A 27,566-nucleotide genomic window follows, 5' to 3' on the forward strand; every position below is an offset into this window, starting at 1 on the left:
AACTCAATTTTATTTGTGCTGCCTGCTGTTAAATGTGCCTTATAACTTTTGGATAAAATGTCCTTTTATGAAAAGGGAAAATTATTTTAATGTAATAGCTTTTAGATTTTCTTTTCTCACATAATACTTCTAAATTTATTTCTTTGAATGCTAAAATATCATTTCCGGAGTTCTTTGAAGCGGTTTAAAAGATGATATTGTGATTGTTTTATTAATGGTAGTTTCAAGTTTGCCTATAATATGGAACCATTTTAATGCTTTTTAAAATGTTAATGGATCTTTCTAAAGAATTGGGCCTGTGTGAAGTTAATTGGAAATGAGTTTTATTTACTCTGCCTAGTTATATATACATGTACAGTAAGTACTTGACATTTTCCTAAGCACTTCCACATTATTTTCTTTGATTCTAAGCGCATCTTGGAAGTAGCACAGTTGGTGTTTTTTCTATTTAAAATGAAAATTGAAATTCAGAAGGCTAAATGATTTGCCCAATGCCAGATAGCTTTGTTAAATAGTGAAATAGGGATTTATATTTAAAAGCCACAGATGGGTGATTTCACCAAGTCCAAGTTTGTTTCTTTTGGTACTGAGGATTGAATCCCAGGGGCGCTTAACCACTGAGTCATATCCCCAGCCCTTTTTTATATTTTATCTAGAGATAGTGTCTCACTGAGTTGGTTAGGGCCTCACTAAGTTGCTGAGGCTGGCTTTGAACTCAAGATCCTCCTGGCTCAGTCTTCTAAGCCAGTGGGATCACAGGCGTGTGCCACCATACCCAGCTCTAAGTTTCTTTCTTACTGTTCTGGAGGCTGGGACATCCACTGTAAAGTGCTAGTTGATTCAGTGCCTTGTGAGGATTCCCCTCTTGGCTGAGAGATGGCTGTCCCCTCAGAAGCCCCCACATAGCCAGTCCTCTGAGCCATGTTGAAGGAACAAAGGTAAGGAATAGCAAACTCTTTGGTGTTTCTTCTTGTAAGGACACTAATTCTATAGGAATAGGGACCCACCTTATGACCTCATGTAACGTTAATTATATCCTCATTCCAAATTCAGCTACACTGGGGGACTAGGGCTTCAATATGTAATTTTGGAAGGAAAAACACATTCAGTCCTGAACACAATATATTAAGTTGGAAGTACTCTCTTGATGGCTTTGTGACTTGATATTTTATAACAAGGAGAGTTAAATAGGACACATGCATTATAATTTTACTACTTTCCAGAGCTGCAGATATATGTGGAATATATAGTTCCTGCTTTCTCTAATAATTTTATAACTGGTTAGCTTCAGAAGCTGTTTAGAACCCAGCTGGCATAGAACTTTAAATGTTACTCTGATTATTTATTTCTAATAACGTATTGAGCCTCTACTACTTTCTTGAATCTCATCCACCCATCCAGTGGTTCATATAAAAAATGTCTAAATAATTCAATGTTAATTTTTCAAATCATACTTCATTTTGATTGCACCTTTTTATGAGAGCAGGCCTTTTAATTAATGTGTTAGGGTTATATGATTTTTAAAGATAACTAAGCCAAAGCTCAGTTTTACATAGCAGACTTTGAAACAAAGTCTTAACCAAATTTCAGAGTGTAAGTAAGTGTCTCTCCTTTTCTTTCTTGTGAATCTCAGTATGAATTTTGGATTCCTTTGAAGCTTGTTTGCATTTCCGATTATGGTTGTTTCTGCATTCTGTAGCATATGTATAACTATGTGTGGAATATCGATCTTAAAAATGGTTTGCTAGAATGATCACGTTTGTGTTCTTTCTCACAGGCCAGCCCTCCAGATCTCTATATTGAAAGATTTAATATAGCTCTTGGACAATATATGGGAGCATTGCAGAGTATTGTGCCTCTTTTCATATATATGGTAAGTTTGAGTTGTTTTATCCTTTCCAAAAGAAGCAGAGATAAACATGTTCCAGCTTTTTTAAAAAAAACTATTTTGTGGAATTTTCATATTGTAAAATGAAAATTATTTCAGTAATGTTTAATAGTTGTTAACATAGAAGAATTATATATTTTTCCCTTTGTCTCTTTTGAAATTCCCTGAGTAACAATTGCTTGAATAGTCACCTAGGTATTAGTAATTAGCAGTCATCCAATGATTGTATTCATTGTATTTCTGGTCATGTGGAATGGACTGTGCTTCGTCCTGGGAAAAAAAAAGATACATAAGATTTCTTGTCCTTAGAAAGCAATTAAAACATGTATCTAAAAATATGATGTATGAAAAATGCCAAGTTAAGTCATTCCATAAAAAGTGGAAAAATAAAATGCTTCCAATCTGACGTTCTCTTTTGCTTGGAGAGTTATGCCAGAAGTATAATTTGTAGACTGTACTTGTTGATTAATTTTTTCCTTCTTTTAAATATAGAATCATTTAATGTTAGTGTTCCTAAATGGGGAGAGCCCTAGAAATCATTATTCCAACTCTTCTTTGTTAGATTAGGGAATGGGACATATTTGGTTGTTTCTGCATTCTGTAGCATATATATTGCTGTGTATGGAATATAAGTCTTAAAAGTGACTTATTCTTCATAAAATGTACTTTATTTAAAACGAAAACAAAGCTACCTCTAGTTATTTCTGATTTAGAAGGTATTTTCCAAAAGATCTTGTACTTCAAGATTTTCATTTGAATTAAATTATTCTTTTTGTACTGATAACAATTGTAAAAGTTAATAAGGGTTTATAGTTAATGCAGAAGAAGCTTGTATTTGCCTCTTGTTTTACAAAGACTTTATCTTAGGAGAAAGTGATAAAGAGGCTTTGCTTTTGGTTTAAGTGCCAGAACTTCTTTATGAATCATGATACTAGTCAAAAATATTAGCTGGCTGAAGTGTTACATACCTGTAATTCCAACTATTTAAAGGGCTAAGGCAAGAGGACCACAAGTTTGAGGCCAGCTTGGCAACACTTCAGTGAGACCCTGTCTCAAAGAAAGACTTCAGAAAAGAACTGGGGATATAGCCCAGTGGGGAGTACTTGCTTAGCATGTATCATACCCTGGGTTCAATCCCTAGTACCTCCTCCACAAACACAGACACACATAGTTAATAGTATTAGTCACCTGGGTTGGCTGGGTTAATTCTTGGGAAGGGTCAGAAAGTCTGGGAGACAGCCACGGATCATTTTGGTGAAATTCTCTAGGGTTATTCATCAGGAGTATTTGTTAGGTATAGTAGATATTTCATTCCCATTCTAGTAAATTCCTTATTTCTGCTGTTCTAAAATTTTCAGTAGAAATGATGAGTAAAATCAGAGCATGAAGGATAGAGCCTCAGGCCTAGTTGTGGAAAAGGGGAGATAAGGGTAGATGAGTAGGTTTATTTACCTCCATGTCTGCCATTTACACGGCATTTCCCAGTAAGCATATTGGCTAGGTGGGTTAGAAATAAAAATAGAACTAAATGAGCATAACTTGGATTTCGAATCAAAACTGATAGCTAATTTGTTTAAAAAAAAAAAGGCAAGAAAGTGGTATACTTGTCTGTCTACGCTGCCATTATTGCTTTCTTAAAACTTTATGGTAGGATCTTGGCATATAAGAAGATTGTATCAAGAAAGAATAAATGAACTTCACACTCTTCTACCTAGCAAAATTCTAATACAGGATACGATATTGTAAAATTAAAAAGTTTTAACTATACCTTTTCATTTAGCTTAAGAATTTGAATTTGCTTTCTGGTTATTTGTGAAAATTTGTTTAATTTATTTTTAAAAATTTTAAACTTTGGTACTCCTTTGTTGAAAAGAGTATATTATTTAAATAATAGTTTGAAATGTTAACCTGTTGGAAACATAATCATAATAGTGTTACTTGTCAACACTATTATCTTAGAATTCTATATGACTATTCTATATGACTATATGGATTGTGTCTAAGTCACTATTAATAGTGGAGATTCTTGTTGAAAGACATAGAATCAAATAAAGATATTATGTATTTTTGTTTAGGATATTGAAACTTAACAGTATTGTACAAAAAAGTCAAATAACTTGTTATTTAAATAAAGAGGTAAAATAACTTAAGAGTTTCTTAGTACTTCTGAAGTTTTCGTACTACTTCTGTTGAATGAGTCTGGTTACTTACTAAAGATTAGGGAGAGGGCTGGGGTTGTGGCTCAGAGGTAGAGTGCTTGCCTACTGCGTGAAGCACTGGGTTCGATCCTCAGTACCACATAAAAATAAAAATAAAGACATTGTGTTCACTTATAACTAAAAAATAAATATTAAAAAAAAGGAGTAGGAAGAGAACATTAAGATGCTGTGCATTAAGATCTTAAATATTTAGAGTGTGCATCTGGTGAATATTTAGGAAAACAAGCTCACGCTTTTGTTAGAAATATAAATTTGTAAAATCTCTTTGGAGGAACTCAGAAATTATATCTCTAGGAATTTATCATAAATAAACTCATAAACATATGTAAAATACTGTACATATGTAAGAATTATGCGGTATTGCGGGGGAACCTGATTATTATCAGTGAGGACTATTTAATAAGAAAGTAGGAAATGTGTAAAGATAATGATGTCTGTATGTTCTTTTCCGGAAAAATTTTGCAGTACACAACATTGGTGTGAAGAAGCAAGGTACAAAGCAGTGTGTAATGTTTCCTCATTAGCAAGTGTTTTCTATTTAGGTGAAAAGGAGAACATATCTACTTATATGAGGAACATTTTAGAAAGAATGGACAATAATTTCCCCAATACAGAGTGGGACCTTTGTGAGTAGGACAGAAGGTTTTCAATAGGAGACTTATTTTTATTGCATACCTTTTTGCATGCTTTTGTTTTTTAACCATATACATCTTATTTTTATATTTTTTTAAAGAGAGAGAGAATATGAGTCTTTTTTTTTTTTTTGTAGATGGACACAACACAATGCCTTTATTTTTTATGTGGTACTGAGAATCGAACCCAGGTCCCACCCGTGCTAAGCGAGCGCTCTACTGCTGAGCCACAATCCCAGCCCTATAATTTTTTTAAGAAGAAAAACCATTAAGAATTTAGAATCAATGAGCAAGTTCTTAACATTTTTCTTTGTGTTTTCCACTCTTGGTCATTTATATTAAAGCATGAACAAATTTGATCTTTTTTGACTTGCCAGTCACTGTAGTCATTCAGCTGCAAGAAACAGAAAACTTGATTCAACCTCGGTCTGTGAATTTTAAATACATAAGGAAAAGCATTGTGTCCTGTAATAGAACTGTAGAAAGGAGGCAGTCTCCAGGCGTTTTGAATCCATAGTTCTTTTTTGTCTCTTTGCTGACCACCACATCTATTTTATCTTGTTCTTCTTGTGGTCCTGACTACGACTCTTGCCCTCAACTCAAGCCTACTTTTTCACAGTCTGATTAGGCTACTCTGGGTGTGTCTACCTCTTAAGCAAAGATGGTCTCCATGGAATCCAGAAGCTGACTGGCTAGTGATGAAATGGCATGTGTGCTAGGGAGTCACCTGTGCCTGCTCTTAGCCTATCTCATTAGTAAATGAGGTGCCTTTAATGAGTGTTTCCCAATGTTGTCTTTAGATGATGATGTAGGATTTTAAAGGGGATATTACATGGTGATTCCATAAAGTCTCTACATTTCGGTTGAGTTGATGTTTGAGATCTTCCATTGGTCTTTGGAAACAGTTCTTGATCTTCTTACTTTTCAACCTCATGCCAGAAAGACATGGAACTCATAGTGGTGGGCTCTTATTTGATCTTTTTTTTTTAATTGATGACTTTATGCATGTCTCCTAAAATACTATTTAGTGCTTCAGTTCACAAGACTAATTATATCCCCCAGTTGATACACGAAAAATAATTTCTTTTTCAGAATAAGTTTTACATCGAAACCAAGCTTAATAGAGACTTAAAAGATGACCTTATAAAGCTGTTTACGGAACATGTTGCAGAAAAGCACATTTACAGCCTGATGCGTAAGTAATTAAATTTATTATGAGGGTGAGAGACTACTAACAATGATGTTTTCTTTCCCTTCCTCCCTTCCTATAAAAACTCAATCTTGACATCTTCTGAACCAGATAGTAGGAAGCGTTGAAGCCTGCTCTGTTCTATAGTGATAGAAGCTGAGGAGTGCAGATGTTATTTCTGGGTTGGTCATTGAACTGGGAACAGCTTAGCCAGGTCATTGAACATGTCTTGTGTTTTGCCTGATACTTGGTGCCTTTTTAAATTCTCTTGTGGCAAGGGAGAGATTTTAGGAGTTTCATCCCTGACTTTCCTACCAGTGACTCTAGAAGGAGTGCTGTGTTGTGTCTTTGAAATGTTAGTGCAGAATCCTTTCGTTTTTACTCTTTGGTGCAGCAACCCTTCTTTAGTCTGGCTGTCACTTAGTGACTGTGTGATAGGCAAGCTTCTTAGCCTCTTGTGGTCTGCATTTTCTGTTTGTGAATTAAGACTTGTAAAATATTTAACTTGGCTGTGCACTTGATTAAATAAACAAATGAGTTTTGCCTTTTTCTCCTTCCCAGGTTGCCTGCCCGCTCACAGTAGGTGGCATCTCATCCTGCCTTCCCTAAAAGAATATCTCTCTCCAAGTGAGTTAGGAAGCCCCTATCACCTCATGTCTCAGCATCCTTTAAAAGCTCATATTTTATTCAGTACACATAAAATCATTTTTAAAGAATTTGACACATATTTGGATTTGCAGTATATATTTTTTGCTTTCACATTAGTCATAATTAGTTGCTACCACATTGAACTTTTACCAGAATTTTTCCAAATTTGACCACAAACGTTTTTTTCATTTTTTTTTTTTTTTATTGAGAAATTACTAAACTTAGGGTCAGTTTCTTTTAGAGACAGGGTTTTCAAATAATAGTGTAGATGATGATAAGACATGTTTTATTATTATATTCCCAAGAGATTCCAGAATGGAGGCCCAGAATCTTGAGCATATGACTTGCTTTAAAAACAAAAGACTGGATAGATGTTTACAAACATCTTTGAACATTACCTCATGAGATAATTCCAGCTATTAATTATAGCCATTTACATATTTTCAGCTATGTTGACATTTTCTTTTGTTGCAAAATTTAGCACAATATTTTTTTTTTCTGTTAAAATTCTATGGAGAAATGCTACCATCTGGTAGAAAGTCCTCTTTCCTTTATAAATGTTTTTCTATTTACTAGCACTTTGGAAATCAATTTTATTGAACATATAAAAAAACGATAATCCAAAGAAAATACAGGGCTAGGGATATAGCTTGGTTAGTAGAGTGCTTGCCTAGCACATGTGAGGCCCTGGGTTTAATCCTCAGCACCACATAAAGATAAATAAATAAATAAATATAGGTATTATATCCATCTAATAAACACAAATAAAAAATATTTTTTTTAAACATCAGAAATTTATTAGTTGCTCAAAACATTACATTGATCTTGACATATCATATATCATACATTTGTTTCAAATGGGGTATATAAAAAATATTTAAAAGAAAATATACCAAATTTGGTGAGAGAGAAAACATAAACAGATTACTTCTTTTGTTTCTTGTATACTCTGGTTTCAATAAAAATCACACTTAATGATAGACATGCCTTTTTTTTCCCCCAAGTAAACTGAAAGGGCCCTTAAGCCTTTGTAAATTGAATAAAACATAATTTATCATATTTATTGAGAAATTACTAGGGATTATACTTAGTGAGGTATATACAAAATGTGAACACTAGTCACACTGGTTTGGATCCAGAACAAGGGACTCTGTAAATGTTTAACGGTGTTTTGTGGGTGATCATCAAAAAGATTTCAAACACACATACTGCTTATGTGTGTTAAGACCTACTCCACATACTTTACAGATATTAATTTATTTAGTTCTCATAAGGTTACCTAAGTAAGATGTTGTTTCCATTTTTAGAAAGATGTAGAGGGGAAAATGGTTGATTACAAACCTGGCTTGAGTAAAATAGGCAGATTTAAAAATTATTGTTTATTTGTTGTTAGTAAATTACAGGTGTTTGAGAGATAAATTAGAAAAATAACTTTAGGTCAGTAATATCTGTTCGGTCCACTAAATAATGCAATTTGTTTGAATCTGTTAGTGATGTTTTATCTAGAGGAATTATTTCTGTTTATTTAAAAATGTTAATAAACTGTCATAGAACAGTGTAAATGACCCTGGGAAAACTGACTGTGTTGTGATGTTTAGTGTCAGGGTTATGTTGTTAACCAAAGTCATAAACATGAGAAAGATGAATGAATCATCCATCATCTCTTGAACCTTAGCTTTTCTAAGAAGAAAGTAGATGGAGCTAGGCATCGGGAAAGTAAGTTTCTGCCTATAATCAAGTTATTAAAATTACTATAGGGTGAGGATCCTCAATTGGAAAATCTAAAATTCTCTGAAATCTGAAACTTTTTTAAGCATGATAAGTTTTAGAGCATTTCAGATTTTTACAGAGATGCTTAACCAATAAAATCTATACAAGTATTCCAAAATCCAAAAAAAAAAAAAAACCCAAAAAACAAAACTCTGAAATCTGAAACACTGATTGCTAAGTGTTTCTGTTAAGGGATGCTTAACCTTTACATGTAAAGGGCTTTAAATATGATATTTTGAAGGGAAGAAGAAATGATTGAAGAAGTTTAACTTACATTTTACTCCCCAGATGTAATGGGAGCACTTTCAGCTCACTTACCAAGGGCCATGATGCTGTTGCTTTTAAAAGGCTTACCTCTTTCCATAATTTGCCTGAGTTGGTTCATTTCCCTTGGTGCTCTAGCAGACCTTCACGTATTACCTGTGCAACTGAGCTGCTACAGGGATTTTTAAAAAAAAATTCTTAGTATATAAACTCTTGATTTTGTTCTCTTGTGCTATTGTTTTCTTGTACTTGTTTACCCTTCAGCTTTGAGAGAAATAAAATAGAAATCTTGATAATCGGCATTATGTGTTTTTTAACCTGTTCTCTTATTTCAGCTTTACTTTTAGAAGCCCAGTCAACACCATTTCAGGTCACACCTTCAACTATGGCAAATATTGTGAAAGGCCTGTATACTCTCAGACCAGGTAAACACCTGTCATTTTCATTGGGATTGGACCTGTTTATTTGTTTTATTACAGCCTTATCCAAGAGGGCAGTAGTTCTTTATGTACTTTGTGATGCCTAATGATATTTGGGTTTCCTATAGCAAAAATATTGAGTAGCTATTTATCAATGTGCAGTATAAAACTCAGAGCTCACTTAGAACTCTCTTGTGGTGAGAACCAACTAGTTTGGTTTTTGTAGTATCTGTAAGGGGGAAAAACAAGAAATTATTGTGGGATACATTTTGAATAAAATTGAATCTCATGTTTGGCCTTAATTTTAAAGAGTTCCTCCTTTACTTCCCACCCCATGATGCACATGTGCCCTGCCACACACACTCACAACTCATCTTCTTAGGCCTGGGTTCTAATTGGCAGGGAATCTAGAGTTGGTGCAGTTACCAGTCAATTCATAAGGACGTTTTGAGAAGATATACAATCAAAGTACATGGCATTCAGAGCTTGATTTGTAAATTATCCTAATGTATTTTAGAATAAAAACAGTAGATTTAAAGAAATCCCAAGGAGCCTTTGTAAGCATCTTCCTGTTTGTAAATCAGAATGTCAAATTTGTCATAAAGTTTTTTAGCCAATTAAAAAATACTGAAGGGAGAGAGATTGCAGAACTTCTCAGGGTAGAATATTGTTCCCTAATCTGTAAGCATAAAGGGTGCCTTTTTAACAGTAATTACCTTTTTGTGAAATTATTTTGTTTGAGGATTAAATGAAATAAAGCATGACGTAAAGAGCTTAACACAGTACCTGATAACATAATAGGCGTGCAAAAACTGCTTTTGCTACTATTCATTTGAGCTTGTCATTTTATTTAATTGATGACTTGATTGGTTAATTAATTTTTAAAACATGTCAGAATTTAGCTTGATGAAATGGAAACCAGGTGGAAACCGTGGAATCACAGAAATAGACTGATTCCAAAATACCTTCTTTCTCAGGCTACTTTAAACCTTTAATGATATCTGGAATATACAAATTTATTGTGATTTAAATTTGGGTCAGGTCTTGAGCTCTATTTATAACTTCTAACAGGAAGTACTGGTGTAAAGCTGCAGAAAGATTCCATTGCATGTATCCAGTAAACTGATATTTTTCATTTTCTAGTTTTTCAGACGTTTGAATTTCATTTTGCCTCAGTGTGGTGAAAATGGCTCATGAAATGTTTTTGTGTGCTAGTTTATGAATTTATTTTTTTCTTTTATGTTTGGAAGGCTTCCAAGTGCAGTATGACAAATTCTGCCTCCCAAGTAGGCAGCTCTATCAGTTCTGGCTTTTGTCAGAAGTAACAAAATTGCACAATAAAGCTAATCACTATGGGTAGAAAATATTGTAGTTACATGTTTATCTAAATGCTATTTTATCCAGATTCGAGCTGTTGTAATAGGATTTATACTACTTATGAGGAGGATTATGCATTTGAGAATTGTCCTTTTCAAAAGGTGAATCTTATCACAGACCAACCTTTTGCTGCCTTATGCATTTTCAGAGTCCCTTTTAAGCATATTTTGGCATTTACAGGTCTTGGTTCCTGGTTATATTCCTAGTTTATTAAAGCAGTTTTATTCAACTGACAGATTAAGGTTAGAATATTTTAAAAGTTGAATTTTAAAGGTAAAAATTTCTTCAGTTGTAAGGTCTCTCAGATGCTGGTCTTTTATGCTGCTGTATCTGAATAACCTCTGAAGGTTTCTAACTAGATCCACAGACCTATTGTAGAAGGTTGTGAGGACTTAACCCTTGTTGCTGTGTTTCCATCGTTTCAGAAGCTCATTCTGGAAATAGTTGGGCAGTCTCACCTTGCCTTTTTCCATTTAATACCTTTGTTTGTTTCTTCATCTTTATTTTAAAAAATCACTACCTAAAGTTCCATAAGTGGCATAGAGATATGACTTTGCATCCTCTCTGACTGGTTAGTACTTCCTCAGAGCATGACAGTGATGCTCTTTTTAAAGCCAGATTTGAGCCGGGCTGGCAGTAGGGACCCTATTGAGAACATTTTGCCTTAAGTTTGTGCAAGGGCTGATGGATTGGCCTTTGTATCATTTACAATGCTTGCTTAGTTCCCATCTGTAGCTTAACTGTTCTCTGCTGGATGTTGTTTACTTTCACTTTTTTTTAAAACTATGTTGATGTTGTTTACTTTCACTTTTTTTTTTTTTAACTATGTTGATCCAGCATCACATAGCATCAGATGTGGCTTTTTCAGATTTAGAATTATTTACTTAGGTTGCACTTTTAAAGTGAGCTTTCTGGCTTAATGAACATTGACATTTTAATGTTTTTTGATGCAGACAGCCACAGTGCTTTACAAAGGGGAAATTTTGAAAGTGCTAGATTAAAACAGTTGGAAAGGGCTAACAGAGTTGTCACTGAGCACCACCACCAGGGAAGGGAGTAGTGGTTTCATGGTGCCCTTGAGACAGGTGGGCATTATTTCTATTTAATGTTGGCTGAACATGGGGAACAGAGTGGTTCTTTTTAACTTTAATTTTTCTGAATATTAACAAGACTACCTAATTCTGTTCTCCCTGCCCCCACCTCCAAGAATTACCATTCCTATCTTTCACTCCTTTATCTGGTCTTACTAATTTGTACAAATACTTTATATTTATAAAGATACTAAAATCATTTTTGTTATGTCCAGTGCAAATATTTTCCTGTGGCTTATATTTGCCTTTTTTCCCCCTATAGATTATTCTCATGACCTTTTCTTAATAACTTGATACCCACTTCTTTTATTGTTTATATTTACATACACACACAATAATTGTTTGTAAGTTTGTTACAATTTAATGTTGAGTCAAAAACGATTTTTTTCCTAAGTAGTGACCAGTTATCTCTAGCCCACTGATCAAATTTTCATTCTCTCCACCCCTTTTTTATGTCTATTTTTCTCTTTAGTGTTTTATTCTCCAGCCAGTATATCATTTTAATATTAGTTATTTGGCTAACAGGGCTGGTATATCTTCCCAGTCCCTTGTCTCCAAGTCCCCTTTGAATCAGAATTGTTTGGAATTCTCATCTGTGTTTTCTCCATATTTAGAAATTTTTACAAGATCATTAAAAAACTTCCTAGAGATTTTCATTAAATTCTGATAAATCAGTAAAATGTAAAAATGCCAGCTTTCTTCATACTGTAAATTCTCTTTATTTTTAAAATAACTTATTTATTTAATTATTCTTTTTTTATGTGGTGCTGAGAATCAAGCCCAGTGCCTACACATGCTAGGCAAGTGCTCTACCACTGACCCCCAACCCCAGTGCTGTGCATTCTTTTTAGGAAAAAGATTTAACCACTGTGTATGTTCTTTACCAGAACAGGATTGAATTGTTCCTCCCACCCTGCCATGTTTCATATTTGGTTTAATATATATTTTGTTCTTTAAATGAAAGAAAATTTTCACTTTTTCATTTATCTATGTGATTTCCTTAATGAATCTTTTCCTTCCCTCACAGAGTGGGTTCAGATGGCTCCAACTCTATTTTCTAAATTTATTCCAAACATTCTCCCTCCGGCAGTGGAATCTGAACTTTCTGAATATGCTGCTCAAGATCAGAAACTTCAAAGAGAGCTTATACAGAATGGTTTCACAAGGCAAGTTGTTTTTTTAATTTGGTGACAAAATACGTCCTTAGACTGCTCTGGTGTGGTGGGGGAGGGATGCCAAGGGCTTAGAAGATAAAGTTACTTTCTAGGAGCCAAGGCACTGCTGTCTGATGAAGTAGTTAGCTCCTTGTTGGCACAGTTATCAAGGTTGGATTTTGAGCCTGTGGAAACTACTCTTCACTACATGCATTTTTGAAGAAGGGATTTCTCACTGGGTAGCCAATTAGGATGGACAGCTTCCAAGCTCTCTTCCCAATTTATTCATTAGCTTTTGACATACGGAAAGACATTGTAGAAATTTGATTGGTTATAATATACTTTTATGACTAACTAGAGAAGAAGCTTTAAATCCTACAATTCAGATTTTTGTTTTTTTCTCTAAAGTAAGATTGTTTATTATTAAAAAGTACAGTATCTCCTTATGCATGTCCAGAAGAGTTACCTCTCTTGCTTTTGGCATTTACACTGTGCTTGTTTTTCTTAAATTTTTGCAAGGCTTTATCATGGCCATACCTCAGAAAATCTTGGAAAGTACATTTTGAACTAACATAAATGTAAATTTTTGTGGTTTCCCTGTGGAAAAACACCGAGTTATATCACTAAATTGTTTAAGAGCATAGTGATACCTTGTATTTTCATAATTCTTAGTCTTAGCACTTTCCTGTATCTTCCTATATTTGAATTCCTGGCACTAAAGAAGAAACTTGTGGATGTCTTAGTCATAGTTGTGTCCACACATATTAGGTTGAGAGTTGACTCATTTGTCTGTCGAGGGCTGGAGAGGGACATTTCTCTTTCATAGGTTCTAAGGTCAAACTAAATTTCAGAGAAACTGGCCTTGACCAGGATCACTGTTATTACAATATCTGTTTCAACCCAGGTTAGGAAAGAAAGCAGGTAATTTTTTTGTTACTCTTCTTTGTTGACATTCCCCATTTTTATCCTGATGGCATCTGTATTTATTTATGTGGTAATGGGGACACTGAGTCACTCACTGGTTCTCTACCTTCTTCCCTGGCACTTGCGCTATAGAGGCTCAGAGAAGCTGTGTGACTTGACCTGACTTTCTTGTAGTTAGGGCAAGGAAGAACCAGAGAGAACTGCTGGAATGTTTCTCTTTGATGTTGAAGGATCTAGAATTATTTGACTAATTGTATTTCTGGCAGAAATAGGGTGGTTTTATTTGTTTATACACAACATGACTGTCAAATGACATATTAATCTTACTCATGTGGTTTAAAATAAAAATGATACAGAAAGTATACAATGGGAAGTTTGGCTCCCATTTGTCCCCATATCTAACCTCACCTAGTTTAGTAACTCTTACTCTGTGGTTTCTTGTAATTCCTTCCAGTTTTTTTTTTTTTAATACACAGATAAGAAAACATAAAATATGTCTTTATTTTTATTAATTTCTTTATACTTTCCATTGTGTGGATGTATTAAATATACTATAGCTTATTTAACCAGTCCCTAGGAGTTGGCCTTTGAATTATTTCTGGTCTTTTGAAGTTTGGGACAATGCTACAGTGAAGAACCTAGTACATGTATAATTTTGTACCTGTTACATATATATCTAGAGAGTGAATTCTTGGAAGTGGGAAAGCTGGGTTAAGGTAAATGCAGTTATAAATTTGGTTAATTTTGCCAGTTGCCTTTCATAAGGGATGTACACTTTTTTGCCTATCTACCACCATCAAAGTTTGAAAGTGCTTATTCTCCAAGACCTTGCTTGTACAGTATTGTTGTAACACTTTTGAGTTTTTGCCAGTCTAGCAGATGAAAAAGAATTACTCAGAATTGGTTTAGTTTGTTTTTCTTTCATAAGTAAAGCTAAGCATATTTGTTTGCATTTGTCAGTTTATATCCTTAGCTTATTTTTCTATTTGTTAGTCTTATTTTTTTTCTTCTTGATTTCTAGGAGCTCTTTCTGAAGTAAATAAATTGATGCTTAGTCCAAGATAAGATCTATTTATAAATATTTTGAGTATTTTTAGATTTAGAGATGAGTTTATTAATATCTTCCAAAAGATCAGTCTCCTGAAAACTGATATTTGTGAAGCAGTAAAGGAATATAGCTGTTTTGGAATTCTGAGCATCTTGAGTTCACCTTCCAGAACAGGATGTAGAACTGTTTAAACATATCCAGAAGCATTTCCCAATTGTAATTTTGAATCTGGAACAAGAGAGTAGAGTTAGGAATGCTTGGTGTATAGTAGCTCTTAGATCACATTTGCTTGTGATGAGATGGACAACTGATTCCTTAGTACTTGAACTTAACACCATTCAGCCAACGTCAGCAGGTCATGTTCAGGGAAATGCCTTGGATTTTGGTGTTAAATTAGAATTTTTATTACTCTTAGTGGAATTCTTTGGTGCACCTTCTGGTTGAGATTTAAACATTAGGCAATATTCCAAAAGGTGATAAAATTAAAATGTTTTATTTTACAAACTTAATTGGACCATTTATAGTTAAATTAACACTTTATAGGCGGGTATGGTGGCTCTGATCCCCATAATTCAGGAGACTGAAGCAGGAGAATCACAAGTTCAGCCTCAGTAAATTAGTGAGGCCCTGAGAACTTAGTGAGACTCTGTCTGAAAATAAATAATAAAAAGATAAAAAGGGCTGGGGACTTAGCTCAGTGGTGAAGCACCCATGGATTCAATCCCTAGTACCAAAAAATAAATTAATTAATACTTTATTATGCCTTGCTATAAAGATTAAACTCTGGTTCATAAATTTCTGACAGGTGCTTAGCACAGAGTACAAAACTGACATTTTGTACCCACTCTTTTTTTAATTAATTTTTTTATTTATATATGACAGTGGAATGCATTACAATTCTTATTTCACATGTAGAGCACAATTATTTATATCCATGGTTGTATACAAAGTATATTCACACCAATTCGTGTCTTCATACATGTATTTGTACCCCACTCTTGAGCTCATGCACCTTCTACATTCTGTCAAATTTAATTCTTTCTTTGATCAGTGTTTGGCTAGGATTGTTTTGGAAGAAACAGTGTCCACTGATGGTATGTTATTTAAATGTTTTTCTATCAATAAAAATTCTGTTACTGGTTATTCTGACATGAGCAGTCATTTTTTGGTTTCGGTGTTACAAACTGCTTTTTCATTTAAGATGATGTTCCACTTATGTGATTAGGATCCCTGAATAAACAGCTCATAACTTTAATGTGACCAGTGCAGAGGAAGTCTTTGAAATGTCATGAAGTAATATGAGAATGTTGTCAATCATCCTCCTCTGCAGTTAGTGGTCAGATTCTCATCTGACCAGGAGTTGTTGTGAAATATGATATAGGGTGTTTAGCTGGGTTTGTGGCTCAGCAGTATGGAGCGCTCACCTAGCACATGTGAGGTCCTGAGTTCCATCCTCAGCACCACATAAAAATAAATAAAGGTATTGTGTCCAACTACAACTAAAAAATAAATATTAAAAAAAGAACTATAGGATATACTTATTTCAAAGCTAGAACTAACATAAGCTCAAAGCAATAGTTTTCTCTTACATGAATAATTGAATTGATTGGGGAAAAGCAGAAATTCAGTGTCTCTTATCAAACAAAAATCACATGAAGATAGGCTTATTTGGGAACATATTAAAAAATGCAGGTCCCAGCAGGAGCATTCTCATCCAGACCAACCTATGACCCCCTACTGAGAGTGTTCCAGGGAGTTTATAAAGGCAAATAAGATGTTCATTCTGAGACATGGTTACCCACATTTCTGGAACAAAGTAGAACCTTGTAAAGGTATTGCTCGTCTTTTAGCTGAGAGGGTCACCCCAAATTTGGGCTTTTTGTTTAGTAGCAGGGATCTGGATTTGAGGGCATCTTACAGCTTTGAAGACTCATGGGAGTAGATAACATTGATGGCATACATTAATTCATGTTCTTTCTTCCCGCCTGCTGTTGTTTTCACATCTGTATTTTTCTCCTGTTGTTTGTGCACGTTTGGCTTTTATTTAACTGTTGAGGGGTAGTGATAAAGGTTGCATGTAGAAGTTAAGTTTCCATATATAAAATCACTTGTTTTCATTTTTAGTTAGCATTAATTTATTTCTTTTAGAATATTTGTTGAATGGTACTCAAATGATACCAGTATAAATAACAGTGTAAGTCACTCTACTGGCTTTGGCAAGGTGTTAGGTTAGCAACAAAACTATTTAGAAAGTGGTGTGAGGGCAGACTGCTCAGAACTCTGCTAGCCCAAGGTGGTCATGATTTTCCTTGAATGATCAGCAGGAGAACCTTCTGGGTATCAGGTGGTGTGGTCTTTGCCAATCATGAAGGCTCCTCACCCAGCCTACCAAGAGGTGTCTGCCCTTGTCCAAAACAACCAGAGAAAGAAGGGGTGTGTGTGTGTGTGTGGGGGGGGGGGCTTTGGATACTTTTTAGATTCTTTGAAATCTTCCATTACTGTGGTCTTTCAGAGTAATTGGTAGCAGTGGCTTTGTGTTAGGAATATTAGGCTTCGTTGTTTGGGTAATTGAAGTGATGGTGTAAGACATACTCAGGCTAGCATTTTAATAGTCCATCTGTGAGCTCATGTCATTCACTAATTTGTTAGTTCAACAAATATTAAGTGTCTCTGTGCTATAATTCTTCTAGGCACTAGAGTGTATAAGATAGGAAAATTACCAGCTTTTCTGGAATTTCTGTTCTAATGTTATAGGCAAATAATAAAATAAGTACTAATAGGTGCTGTGAAGAAAATTAAACAGGGAATGAGATAGTGTGAGGGGCTGTTCCAACTGACCTAATGGAATGTCCTCTGAAGGGGAGATGTTGGAGCTGGGCAGAAAGGAGACAGCTATGTGACTGCCTGAGGGCGTCAGTGTTGCAGATAGAGAAAATCCTAAGGACAAAAGTGTTGACATGTCCAAAGGGACAGAGAGCCAGGGTGGCTATAATGTAATGAACAGAGGTAAAAAATGAGGTTGGAGAATCAGGCAGGAGCCATGTCACCAGGCTGGGAAAATGAATTGGAATTGATTTTTCACTGTAATGGGAAGTCATAAAGGACTTTAATCAAAGGTGTGAACTAATCTTAGGTTTGCTTTTACCTAAGACCAGTGTGGCTTTTGTCTAAACTTAGTAAGTCTCATCCAATTGCAGAGGGGAGGAGAGGTGATAGTGGCTTGGATTGAGGCTATAGCGGTGGACTTGGAGACAGTGTTTGACTCGGGATTGTATGTGGAGCAAAATACCCCAGGGTAAAGGGAAGAGAGAAATCAGGGATGACCTCGACTGTTGGCCTGAGAAACTGGGATGGATGGTAGTGTTATTGAGATGGAAACTGAGAAAGAGGTGGGGATGGAGTGGAAATGGCACTGTTTTCTGCCATGGTCAATTTACAGTGCACAGATACTGGTGATGAGGCAGTTGGGCTTACAAATGAAGAGTGTGGCAAAGAGAAGCAGCTCAAATGATGATCAAGGAGGAGAGAGAGTGAGTGAGTGAGTGAGAGAGAGAGAGAGAGAGATACCCACTCTCTAGATACAAAATATGTATCCCAATGACCCACCTCATCCAGCCACACCCTCCCAGCCTCCAGCTACCAGTTAATCCCATCAAGGGGATTAATTCACTGATTGATCATTTCACCTCTGGAATATTTTTACATTGTCTGACCCACAAGCTTTTGAGGGATACCTTATATCCACACAATAACAGAGATCAGTGCTTTATATTAAATCTGGAAGCCACTGGCTTGTGAAAGATTTAAAGTCATGGGTTCTGAGAGTTTTCAAAGGCTTTAGGAGTTTTTGGTTCAGTGGGGCTTATGGGGAATAGCTAAAATTTTAAATTTCATATTTGAAATTTGCCCTAGTATATGCACGTCACTAGGGAGGTTGATAGCAGAACCCAGATTTGTCTTCAAAGATATTTTAATATGAACTTATTTTTAGAACTCAGTGTAAACCATTCTTATAGATGATTCTTCATATTTAAAAGACTATACCCTTAGTTAAGAACATTCAGGGTACAAATCAGCTTATGTTTAATGTATATTTTAGTTTAGTTTTTGTTTTTAAATAATTTTTTGTTGTAGATGGACAGAATACATTTATGTATTCATTATGTGGTGCTGCTGGGGATGGAACCCAGTGGTCCATATGCGCTTTGCAAGCTCTCTGCCACTGAGCTATGGCCTTCAGCCCCTAATGTCTATTTATAACAGGTAGTTGGGTTAGAATTGAAATATTTGCTATGAATTGTGCTGATTTGTTTATTCTCTTGTGGTGTGTCAAGAAATCAGTCAGGTCTGCTGACTGCCTTCTTTTTCCTTTCCCCAGAGGTGACCAGTCCCGGAAGAGAGCTGGGGATGAATTGGCTTACAGTAAGTGGCAAAGTTCCTTCCCTTTTTGGGTGGTCTTGTGCTAGGGCAGCCAGTAGGATACCCACACAGTGTGTCATGTCCCTTGTGTTCTTAATGGTGCTAAGGTGCCATGTGTGACCAGGGTCAGGCTATTGAGGCAGCTGTCAGGAGGCCACTGGATTCCTTAATATCTGCAAGGATGGGGCAATGACCCAGGGTCAGTTTCTGATGCTCTTGGCCCCCTTTTGACTTTACTCAGAACCCCATGATTTTATGGGGAATTTTTCATAAGACCTCTTGGGGGAGAGGATTAAGACATATAAGTTGGATAAACAGACTCCTGCCATCGTCATATGCTGTCTGCTCCTCATGTATTTTTCTGTTCTGACCTTTTTTCAGACAGCTCATCTGCATGTGCAAGTTCCAGGGGATACAGATAGTGAATGTGTTGAATGTACTTTCCTCCCGAGGAGAGGACACACTGGAGCTGCAGAGACTGTGTTCTGAGCACAGCGGGGCCTTCGACACTCAGGAGCTCTGTCACAAGGCTGTTCTTGGGAGAGAATGCTGGACTTCTTACTTTGGTTTGTAATTTTAAAAAAACAAAAAACTAACAAGAAACAAAAACGAAAACAGTTGCTGCTAGACTTGGGGGTGATTTTGAAATGGGACAATCTTTTAATGAGTTTATCTACAGATTCTATGAGGAACAAGCTTCGGGGAAATTGACTATTGCTGAGTGAAATCTGACAGCCAAAATCAGCAGCTTCCTCCAAAAATATAAGGGCAGAAGAATCTTTTTTTTTTTTTTTTTTTTTTAAGCACTTGTTTTGTTCATTTGTGGACTTGGGACTTAACAGCATATTGGTTTCACATGTCAAGATATCTTTTGCTTTAAAACCAAGCAAATGGTTACAATACAGTATTTTCACCCATAACCCAAACAGCTCCTTTAAAAATAAGAGTTGATCTTTGTTTAGTATTAGGAAGTCTTGTTCAAGGAGAATGCTAACTACTTTCATTAGAACTTTTCCCTCATCAGTTCACAACTTTCTACTCTGTGCCTTGAGCTTTGTGCACTTTGCAACTGTGTGGCAGTGTTGTCAAACTCACAAGTACTTCCTGGAGAAGGTGATGGTATTCCAAACCAACCCACTAAGATGGTGGGTGACTTATAGGATGCTAATTAAGTGGGAGAATGGAAACGTGTTGCACATTGGTCAGATTTCCCCTGCTGCACCAGGCGTGTTCATGTTTGTGTGGGGACCAACTCTTGTAGAGCATTTGCATTCCTGCCATCACCTTACCTGTTTCACCAGCCGCTCTAGCATGGGCAGCCGTAATTCAAGGGTGGGCAGCCCTGCAGTACTAATGCCCCTGCCCCCTTTTAATATTGTGGAGATTTTCCAACAGCAAGAGCTGCTTCCTACGACATTCTGGGAAGTGATAGTTATTAAAACCAAATATAATCCATGGTGTGGAGTTCCTGATCCATTTCATTTTAATGGGTGATAAGTACTTTAAAAAGGTAGAATCTGTGCTCTGCATCTTTTAAATATTATATTTGACATTTGAGCTTAGTAGGGAAGAAGTTCTGCTCTTTTTTAAGGTCCCCTTCCAGCTGTAGCAAAGCCGTGTTTTCTGTTTCACCATACCTGCAAGGCTGTTTAGTTCTTCATAAAAGTCTCTGAAGCTAATTCTGTTTGGCTTTGAAAGTCAAATAAAAATAGAAAGTGTGGCAAGGGGAGAATATTTTTCTACTCAGTTTTTCTTAAATGTAGATTAAACGTAGCCTTCACTTTCCTGGGCCTTATCAGACTAGTCACACTGGTCCTGATCTATCCAGAAAACTTGGCAGGGAAAGAAGACACACCTGATCTGCAAATTTTTCATAGAGCTGCCTCTGCCAGTTCAGCATGTCCTTTTTTGGGGAGTGTCATGGGTGGAAGAGCTAGAAGTGCCATACTGGGCGCATGGTATGTTATCTAATAGAAAGTCCTTGATTTGTAAAAAATTATTCTGCAGAGGGGTAAAATTAAGCGAAGGTTCTCAGATATATTTTTAAGTACTTATCATCCAGAATGGGTGGATTTTGTGGAGGGCTTTAATTGGACTCATTTCACTCTGTTTGCATCTTAGATTGTGTAATGAACACTGAATTACTGTAAAAACACATACAGGCCTTCACTATGACCTGTATAGCTTGATTTGCTACACCAGTAACATTCTAGTGTCAAGAAAGAATTCCATTTTATCATGAAGCCCAAATTTTACTTTTCTCAATGGAGTGCTTTCCGTAGGCTTATAAATATACCTGGAACTGAAGTCTCTCCTGAGTGGCTTTAATGATATTTCTCAAAGGAATAAAATTGAAGCATTTCTTTATACATGGGTGAATTCTTCAGTATCCTGATAATATAACCAAGTGCTTTTTTCTGGGAGAGAGCATTCATTTTTGGCCAAGATCAGAACTTTCCCTATGACAGCACTGTATTATGATGGGAATTGGCATTAATATCTTATGTACGATGTTTTTGCATTATAAGTTAATGGAAAATACTTTAATTCCTTTTATTGTTGTGTATGTGTTAACAAAAAAGTAGGTGAAGGAATGTCTGCAGAATTTAGTTTCTCTAATTTTTGCACAATGGCTGCAGCCAGCTGTGGGTTAAGGTTTGGTACCACAAAGCCATTATTGGAAGGCATACAGGAAGGCTGTGCACATTCCCCAAGGCATGTGTCTTGGTGGTGAACACATCTTTAGCCCCTTGAAGTATGTTGCAGTGTAAAAAAAAAAAACCAAAAAAAAAAAAAATTACTTTAAGTTGAAAGTGACCTTGCTTATTAATTGAAATTCTTGACATTTTTTTTTTTTTTTAGTTTGCAGCATGAAGAAATACAACTTGGCCCCTTCCATTTTGTATTGACTGTGTACGGTTTGCCAGGAAGTATGTTCTTCTCATGTTTCCTTGTATTCTTCTTGCCAGCACAGTGTATAGTTTTTCCATGCCAGCTAAATACTGGCTTTTGTATCAAATCATTGAAAACCCAAATCATTGAAGATAGAATATTGTACATGCTGGTTGATTGGTTAGACAACACATGCAGTTGATTTGGCAAAACTGACTAGTATGTATGTGCAACCTGAAACTAGATCCTTAACAAAAAAGCTGGGTCAGTCATCTTGAGTTAATAACATGTAAAAGTAAATGGGTGATAATTAGAGAGATGGTACGTATTTTAAAGGTTAGCCTTAAGCCTCAGTAACAGTGTCCTATCTCTTGAATTCTGTTGTCACTGCTGCACCCTAACCCGACAGGAAGTACTGCTTCATTTTCTTTGGGGGTAGAAAGCAAAACCTGATGTCGTGACTCTTAGCCCAATAGTTCCTAGGCAGAATCAGTGAAAAGAAGCACCAAACTGTTGTATGACTCCTGCTTTATAACTTTCATGGCAAAGTCACATTTTTTCCTGTTCCTGTTAAAAAATTATAGCAGTTTTCCTCCCTTTCATTAGAATGGAAGCTAATTTGTGGGTGGTGGGATTACAAAGGAATGGATGCCCATGACCAGGAACAGTGCACACGTCTCCAGTGCTCAGACTTGCCCAGCAGCCCCACTCCCCTTGCTGTATGTATACCAGGCATTCTGTTGGGTTGCAAATTTGCACACATAAATAATTCCTCAGGAAGAGTTTGCACGTGCATCACCTTGCAATATTCTGTACTGACCAAACAAGGAATTTGAAGGTTTTCAACACAAAAGGGTAACTTCAGAGTGGTCTGTACACCTATTGGCAAAGGTAATGGTGATCTGGCAAACCCAATTGGTTTCTGCAGTTATAAAGTAAGCAGGAGCATTTGTACCATAGTATTTAAATAATCCTCTTGAATCTCCCTGTATACAGTAAATAGCCCTTCCATATTTTGTCTTCTTATTGAGGCAGCCTGTGTTTTCTCCCCCCATCCCACCCCGTCTTATAGCAGTTAATTATTTCTGTGATTATTAAGAAAGAGGCATTGCCCTTGAGCTAAAATTCAATTGTTCAATAAGCAGCTATTATTAAACTAACTGAGCATTGTTTTATGGATATACACTAATCTGAGATAACAAAAAATTTACAATTAAAAAGTAAAACAAAAAAGCCTTCTTTAGCTATCTAGCCATTGTTTGGATGTTTTGAGTTGATTTTTGTGTGTGTGTCATTGAACTTTAAGCTTGGGATATTATGTTTACTTTAATCCAATTCTAGACCTCTTAAGGGGACTTTGAAATTCAAGGTCAGAATGTGAATCCTTTGAAACCTATAACAGATTTAGAGGACCTTTTTGGGTGTGATTACTGTTTTCAATAAGTTTGTATAAGATGAAGTTTATTTTTATCAGAAGCTAAAATGGAAGTCATAGGAGTTGGTGGAGAAATAGCTTTCCTATTACTTTCATTACTCTGTCAAAATTTGCCTGAGTTTCTGGCCACCATAATATATGAAAAGAGCTCTGTTCTTCTCAAGGGAAATGATTCCTCTTCTTCCCCTGTAATGATTAACTAGTCCCTGGCACCTCCCTCCTCCACTCTCCAAGATCCTATTTTGAACATCTCTCCAGAGTCGAGTGGCACAAGTATAGGTGCTGTTTCTGCTCGTGTTGCTGGGGCGGCTGGGGGAGAAGTCAAGAAAATGCTAATCATAGATCTTTTCTCATGGGACTCCAGTATACATTGCACCCCTGCTAGTTGGAAATTATCTTCCTTTCAGATTGGACTGCATTGTTCAGAAAAATGTTAATGGATTACAAATCTGGAAAATTTATAGGATGACTTTGGGGCTGAGAATTCTGTGGTTTGGAAAAAAATAAATATTTTGTATTGAATCTCATAAGTCATTTCAGTGTTGTGACTGGGTACCTGTGCAATAAGTCTGTGGATAGTCACTTAGAAGACAGCAGTTTACTCACTTAAGAGCCCTATTTGTCAGTATTACAACCATGCAATTCAGGTGAAGTTGTGGGGGAGCTGTGGCTAGAAACAGAAATGTGTCTATGTAATTTGGAGATGAAATGCAGGCAAAAGGTCTTTGCCACCTACCAGGACAGCCAGGACAAGGATGTGGCAATGAAGGCTTGTCCCTGGTGGTGCTAGTTGTCAGAAGGCATGGCAAGGCCAGAGCAGGTGCTGTGCATGTGAACTCATTCATTAGTCCAAGAAAAACCAAACAGTGGGTGAAATACTTAACTGACCTTGATACAAAGTCATTGACTTTGGTTTTGACCTTTAACCCTTGGTGGATTTTGAATCACTCCTTCTGTATTAGGGTATATACTATACTATTGTAGTTAATGAAATAAATCTTGTATAGATGTCCTTGGCCTTGTTATGTTATAAACCTTGTACAGAGGTCCCCAGCCTTGATACCTGGGTCACTAGAACTTTATTATAATATAGATATTTGATCTTTGCTTAAAAAATAATTGTGGTATAGAGATCAGGACTGACACATACTTTGCACGCACTGTTGCCACAGTTACTCAGCCTACAGGGTGTCAGTCCTGACTCTCCCTGCACCAGTGATGGAAACTCTGTGTGAATATGTTGGGGGGGCGGGGGTGGGGGTGGGGAGATTCTGTAGACATATGGAGTACATGCAGAGGTATATATCTAGCATGTTTAAAAAAAAAAAAAAGTTTCTTTTGTAGACCTTAGGGCTCTCTGGCTTGGGAATTTTTGCATGGATTCTACCATGCTTTCTGTATAATGCTTTGTTTTCCTGCTGTGAAATCAGTAGAAGGTTTTTTAGCCTTACTTCACAATTGTAGTTTTTCTTGCTGTTTCTTTAGAAATATCCTTTCCTACAGTGTTCTAAGAATGCCAGTTCTCACCATCACCAAACCACCACCACCACCACTCCTTTTTTTTTTTTAATGTAAGCCCTGTTGTGATAGTATCTTATGTTTTGGTTACCAGGTACAGCAGGTTTCATTGACTTTTTCTTTCTTTGCATTGGAATCGTCTGACAGCTACCTTTGATTTCCTTGTAGCCAGTAGGGAACTATTTAAACACTCCCTTCTGTGTGTTCCTGGTGGGTTATTATTTTGAATCTTCGTTTCCCCATATTAAGTCCTCACCTCCCCAAATTGCTAGTGATAGCCTAGAGAGTATAGCAATTTAAAACTTCTTAGTTACTGAAATGTTTTAATAAAATACCTCAAAATGAATGCAACTACAGGAAGTGGACGAAGCTACCAACACAGTGGGTATGTCAGTACATTGCCCTCAGCAGCTAACAGATGGTGCAGAAGACCCAGTGACTAAGATTACGTAAGGACACAGAAAACCAAATAGCACAGCTAATAACTTGACCTATGGGGGGGGGGGGTGTTTGTGTAAAACACATTGCACCCTTTAATTGGAAGCACTGTTTGTAAACCACATCTAACAGTGTACAACAATTGGTCACCAAATTGGGTTTATCTCAGGGATGCAAGTTTGATTAATATTAGAAAATCAATGTGGTTGATATTTACTAGATTAGAGTTGTATGATCAAGCCAGGCATGGATACGGCACATGCCTGTAGTCCTAGCAACTCAGGGCTGAGACAGGAGGATCGCAAAGTTCAAGTCCAGCCTCAGCAATTTAGATCTTGTCTCAAAAAGGATTGGAGGTGTAGCTTAGTGGTAAAGCACCCCTGAGTTCTGTTTCCAGTATCACCAAAAAAAAAAAAAAAAAAAGTAGTAGTAGTAGTTATGAGATCAGATTGTTTATGAAAATCTAAAGAATGCACAAGGCGGCCAGGCATGATGTTGCAAACCTGTAATCCCAGCAACTCAGGAAGTCTGAGGTTGGAGGGATTGTGATTCAAGGGTAGCCTCAGCAATTTAGCAAGACTCTGTCTCAAAATTAGAAAGAAAAAGGACTGGGGATATAGCTGAATGGTAAAGTGCTCCTGTTCTTTCCCCAGTAACCAGAGAAAAACCAAAAGAAAAAAAATCTATGAGGCAAATAGAATAGTTAATAGTTTATCAGGATTATAATTATTTTTAATTAAAAATCTTGACTGCTTCTAAGTAGATATAATTTTTTATAAAAAATACAGTCGGAGTGCTAAGTAAATACAACTTTTCTTATTGAAAACGTGAATGCTTCTAAGCAAGTAGATTTTTTTTCCCCCCCTTGAAGCTTATCAGGGTTTCTGGGACAAAATCAATAGGCAAGTGTGAGTTTCATTTTCGGGTACCAGGTACAAACAGGGATGGTTTTAAAATTTTTAAGACATAATTATGTACAATTCATACGAGGAACAAAAAAATATTACGTACCTAAGCATAAATCTTAAGTATATGGTGTTAATGAGGGGACAATTTAAACAAATGCAAAATTTTATGGATCTTCATAAATGGATAAAAAGTGGTGGATGAGAAGACTTGATTTAACCTTAACCAAGATCCCAATTCTTTCTCCAAATTGGCCAGTAGATTCTGTGGAGTTCAATAAGAAATCCCAGTGGTCTTCATTGTAAAACTTGACAAACCAATTTTAAATTTTAATGAAAGACCAAAGGGCCAAGGATGCTCAAGACGTTTCTAAGAAAGAATGATGTGTGAGGGGAATATAAACTAGCACTGTAGGAATGTAAAACTTAGTGTAAATGCAGTGATTGAAACAATGACTTAGGGTTGGGGAAGGATCTCCTGCACAAGATAGTACAAGCCTCAGTCAATAGAAAAAATTTGGCTTCATTGATAGTGAATAGTTTTGTTTTCCAAACAGGCCATAGAGTGAAAAACTTACATACATCCCTGGTAAAGAACACCTGGATGCAAATTCATACTGAAAACACCCTGGAGAAATGGAACCAAACAGGCAGGAATTTCAAGGAAGAAGAAGAAGTGGCTTATAAACATGAAAAGCTGTTTGGCCTTATTTAGTCTTCAGGAAACACATTAAAACCATAAATTTTTCTAGCCATCCAATTAACAGAAACTATAAAACGTCAGAAAATACCAACATTCAGAGACATTTTGGCAACAGTGACTACCTTCTGTTACTATTGGTGTGACAGTTGGAGCACCACTTAGGAACAGTGTGGCCTGGTGAAATTGCACAGTTCATCTGATAGCCCCTCTGCACTTCAGAACTCATGCACATGTGTGCCGGAGATGTGCAGGAGCAACTCTATCAGTGTTAACTGAGCTACACAGGGGCCAGAGATATGTGGTAAAGCGCTTGCCTGGTATGCACAGGGCCCTGTGCTCCATCCCCAGCACCACAAAAGAAGGAAGGGAAGGAAGAAGCCAGTGCCCACCTGCCATACAGTGGGTAAAGAGGTCTCTGTGCAGTGGAGCTCTGTGGAGCAGGATGGGCATCAGACAGCTGTAAGGGAAGCAAGCCCAAGGAGAACCAGCATGGGCACCTTTATGCAAATGTTCAAAATCAGAAAACAGAATATCACTAAGGGACTCATTCACAAATAGTAAATTTACTAAGAAAATGACTAACATCATTCAGAATCATGATTTCCTTAGGGGAAGGGGCGGTAGAGGGAATGA

General features: G+C 36.4%; 1 protein-coding gene across 3 annotated transcripts in view; it reads left to right on the top strand.

Moving 5' to 3' along the window:
* The window catches only part of Cacul1 (CDK2 associated cullin domain 1), a 64,360-nt gene extending 40,469 nt beyond the window's left edge, over positions 1-23,891 (top strand). Inside the window, exons 4-10 of one of the 3 annotated variants that reach the window (XM_071610864.1) lie at positions 1,778-1,873; positions 5,832-5,934; positions 6,490-6,555; positions 8,946-9,035; positions 12,588-12,663; positions 19,002-19,045; positions 19,424-23,891. In XM_071610864.1, coding sequence (XP_071466965.1) covers positions 1,778-1,873; positions 5,832-5,934; positions 6,490-6,555; positions 8,946-9,035; positions 12,588-12,663; positions 19,002-19,045; positions 19,424-19,464 — 516 coding nt within the window. In that variant the 3' untranslated portion in view covers positions 19,465-23,891. Of the gene's footprint in view, positions 1-1,777; positions 1,874-5,831; positions 5,935-6,489; positions 6,556-8,945; positions 9,036-12,524; positions 12,664-19,001; positions 19,046-19,423 lie in introns of all 3 variants that reach the window. The other 2 variants (XM_071610863.1, XM_027930155.3) reach the window with 2 other exon arrangements.
* Positions 23,892-27,566: the final 3,675 nt, after the last annotated feature.

The sequence above is a fragment of the Marmota flaviventris genome, chromosome 4 (genome assembly GCF_047511675.1).
Source record: "Marmota flaviventris isolate mMarFla1 chromosome 4, mMarFla1.hap1, whole genome shotgun sequence".
Taxonomy (NCBI): domain Eukaryota; kingdom Metazoa; phylum Chordata; class Mammalia; order Rodentia; family Sciuridae; genus Marmota; species Marmota flaviventris.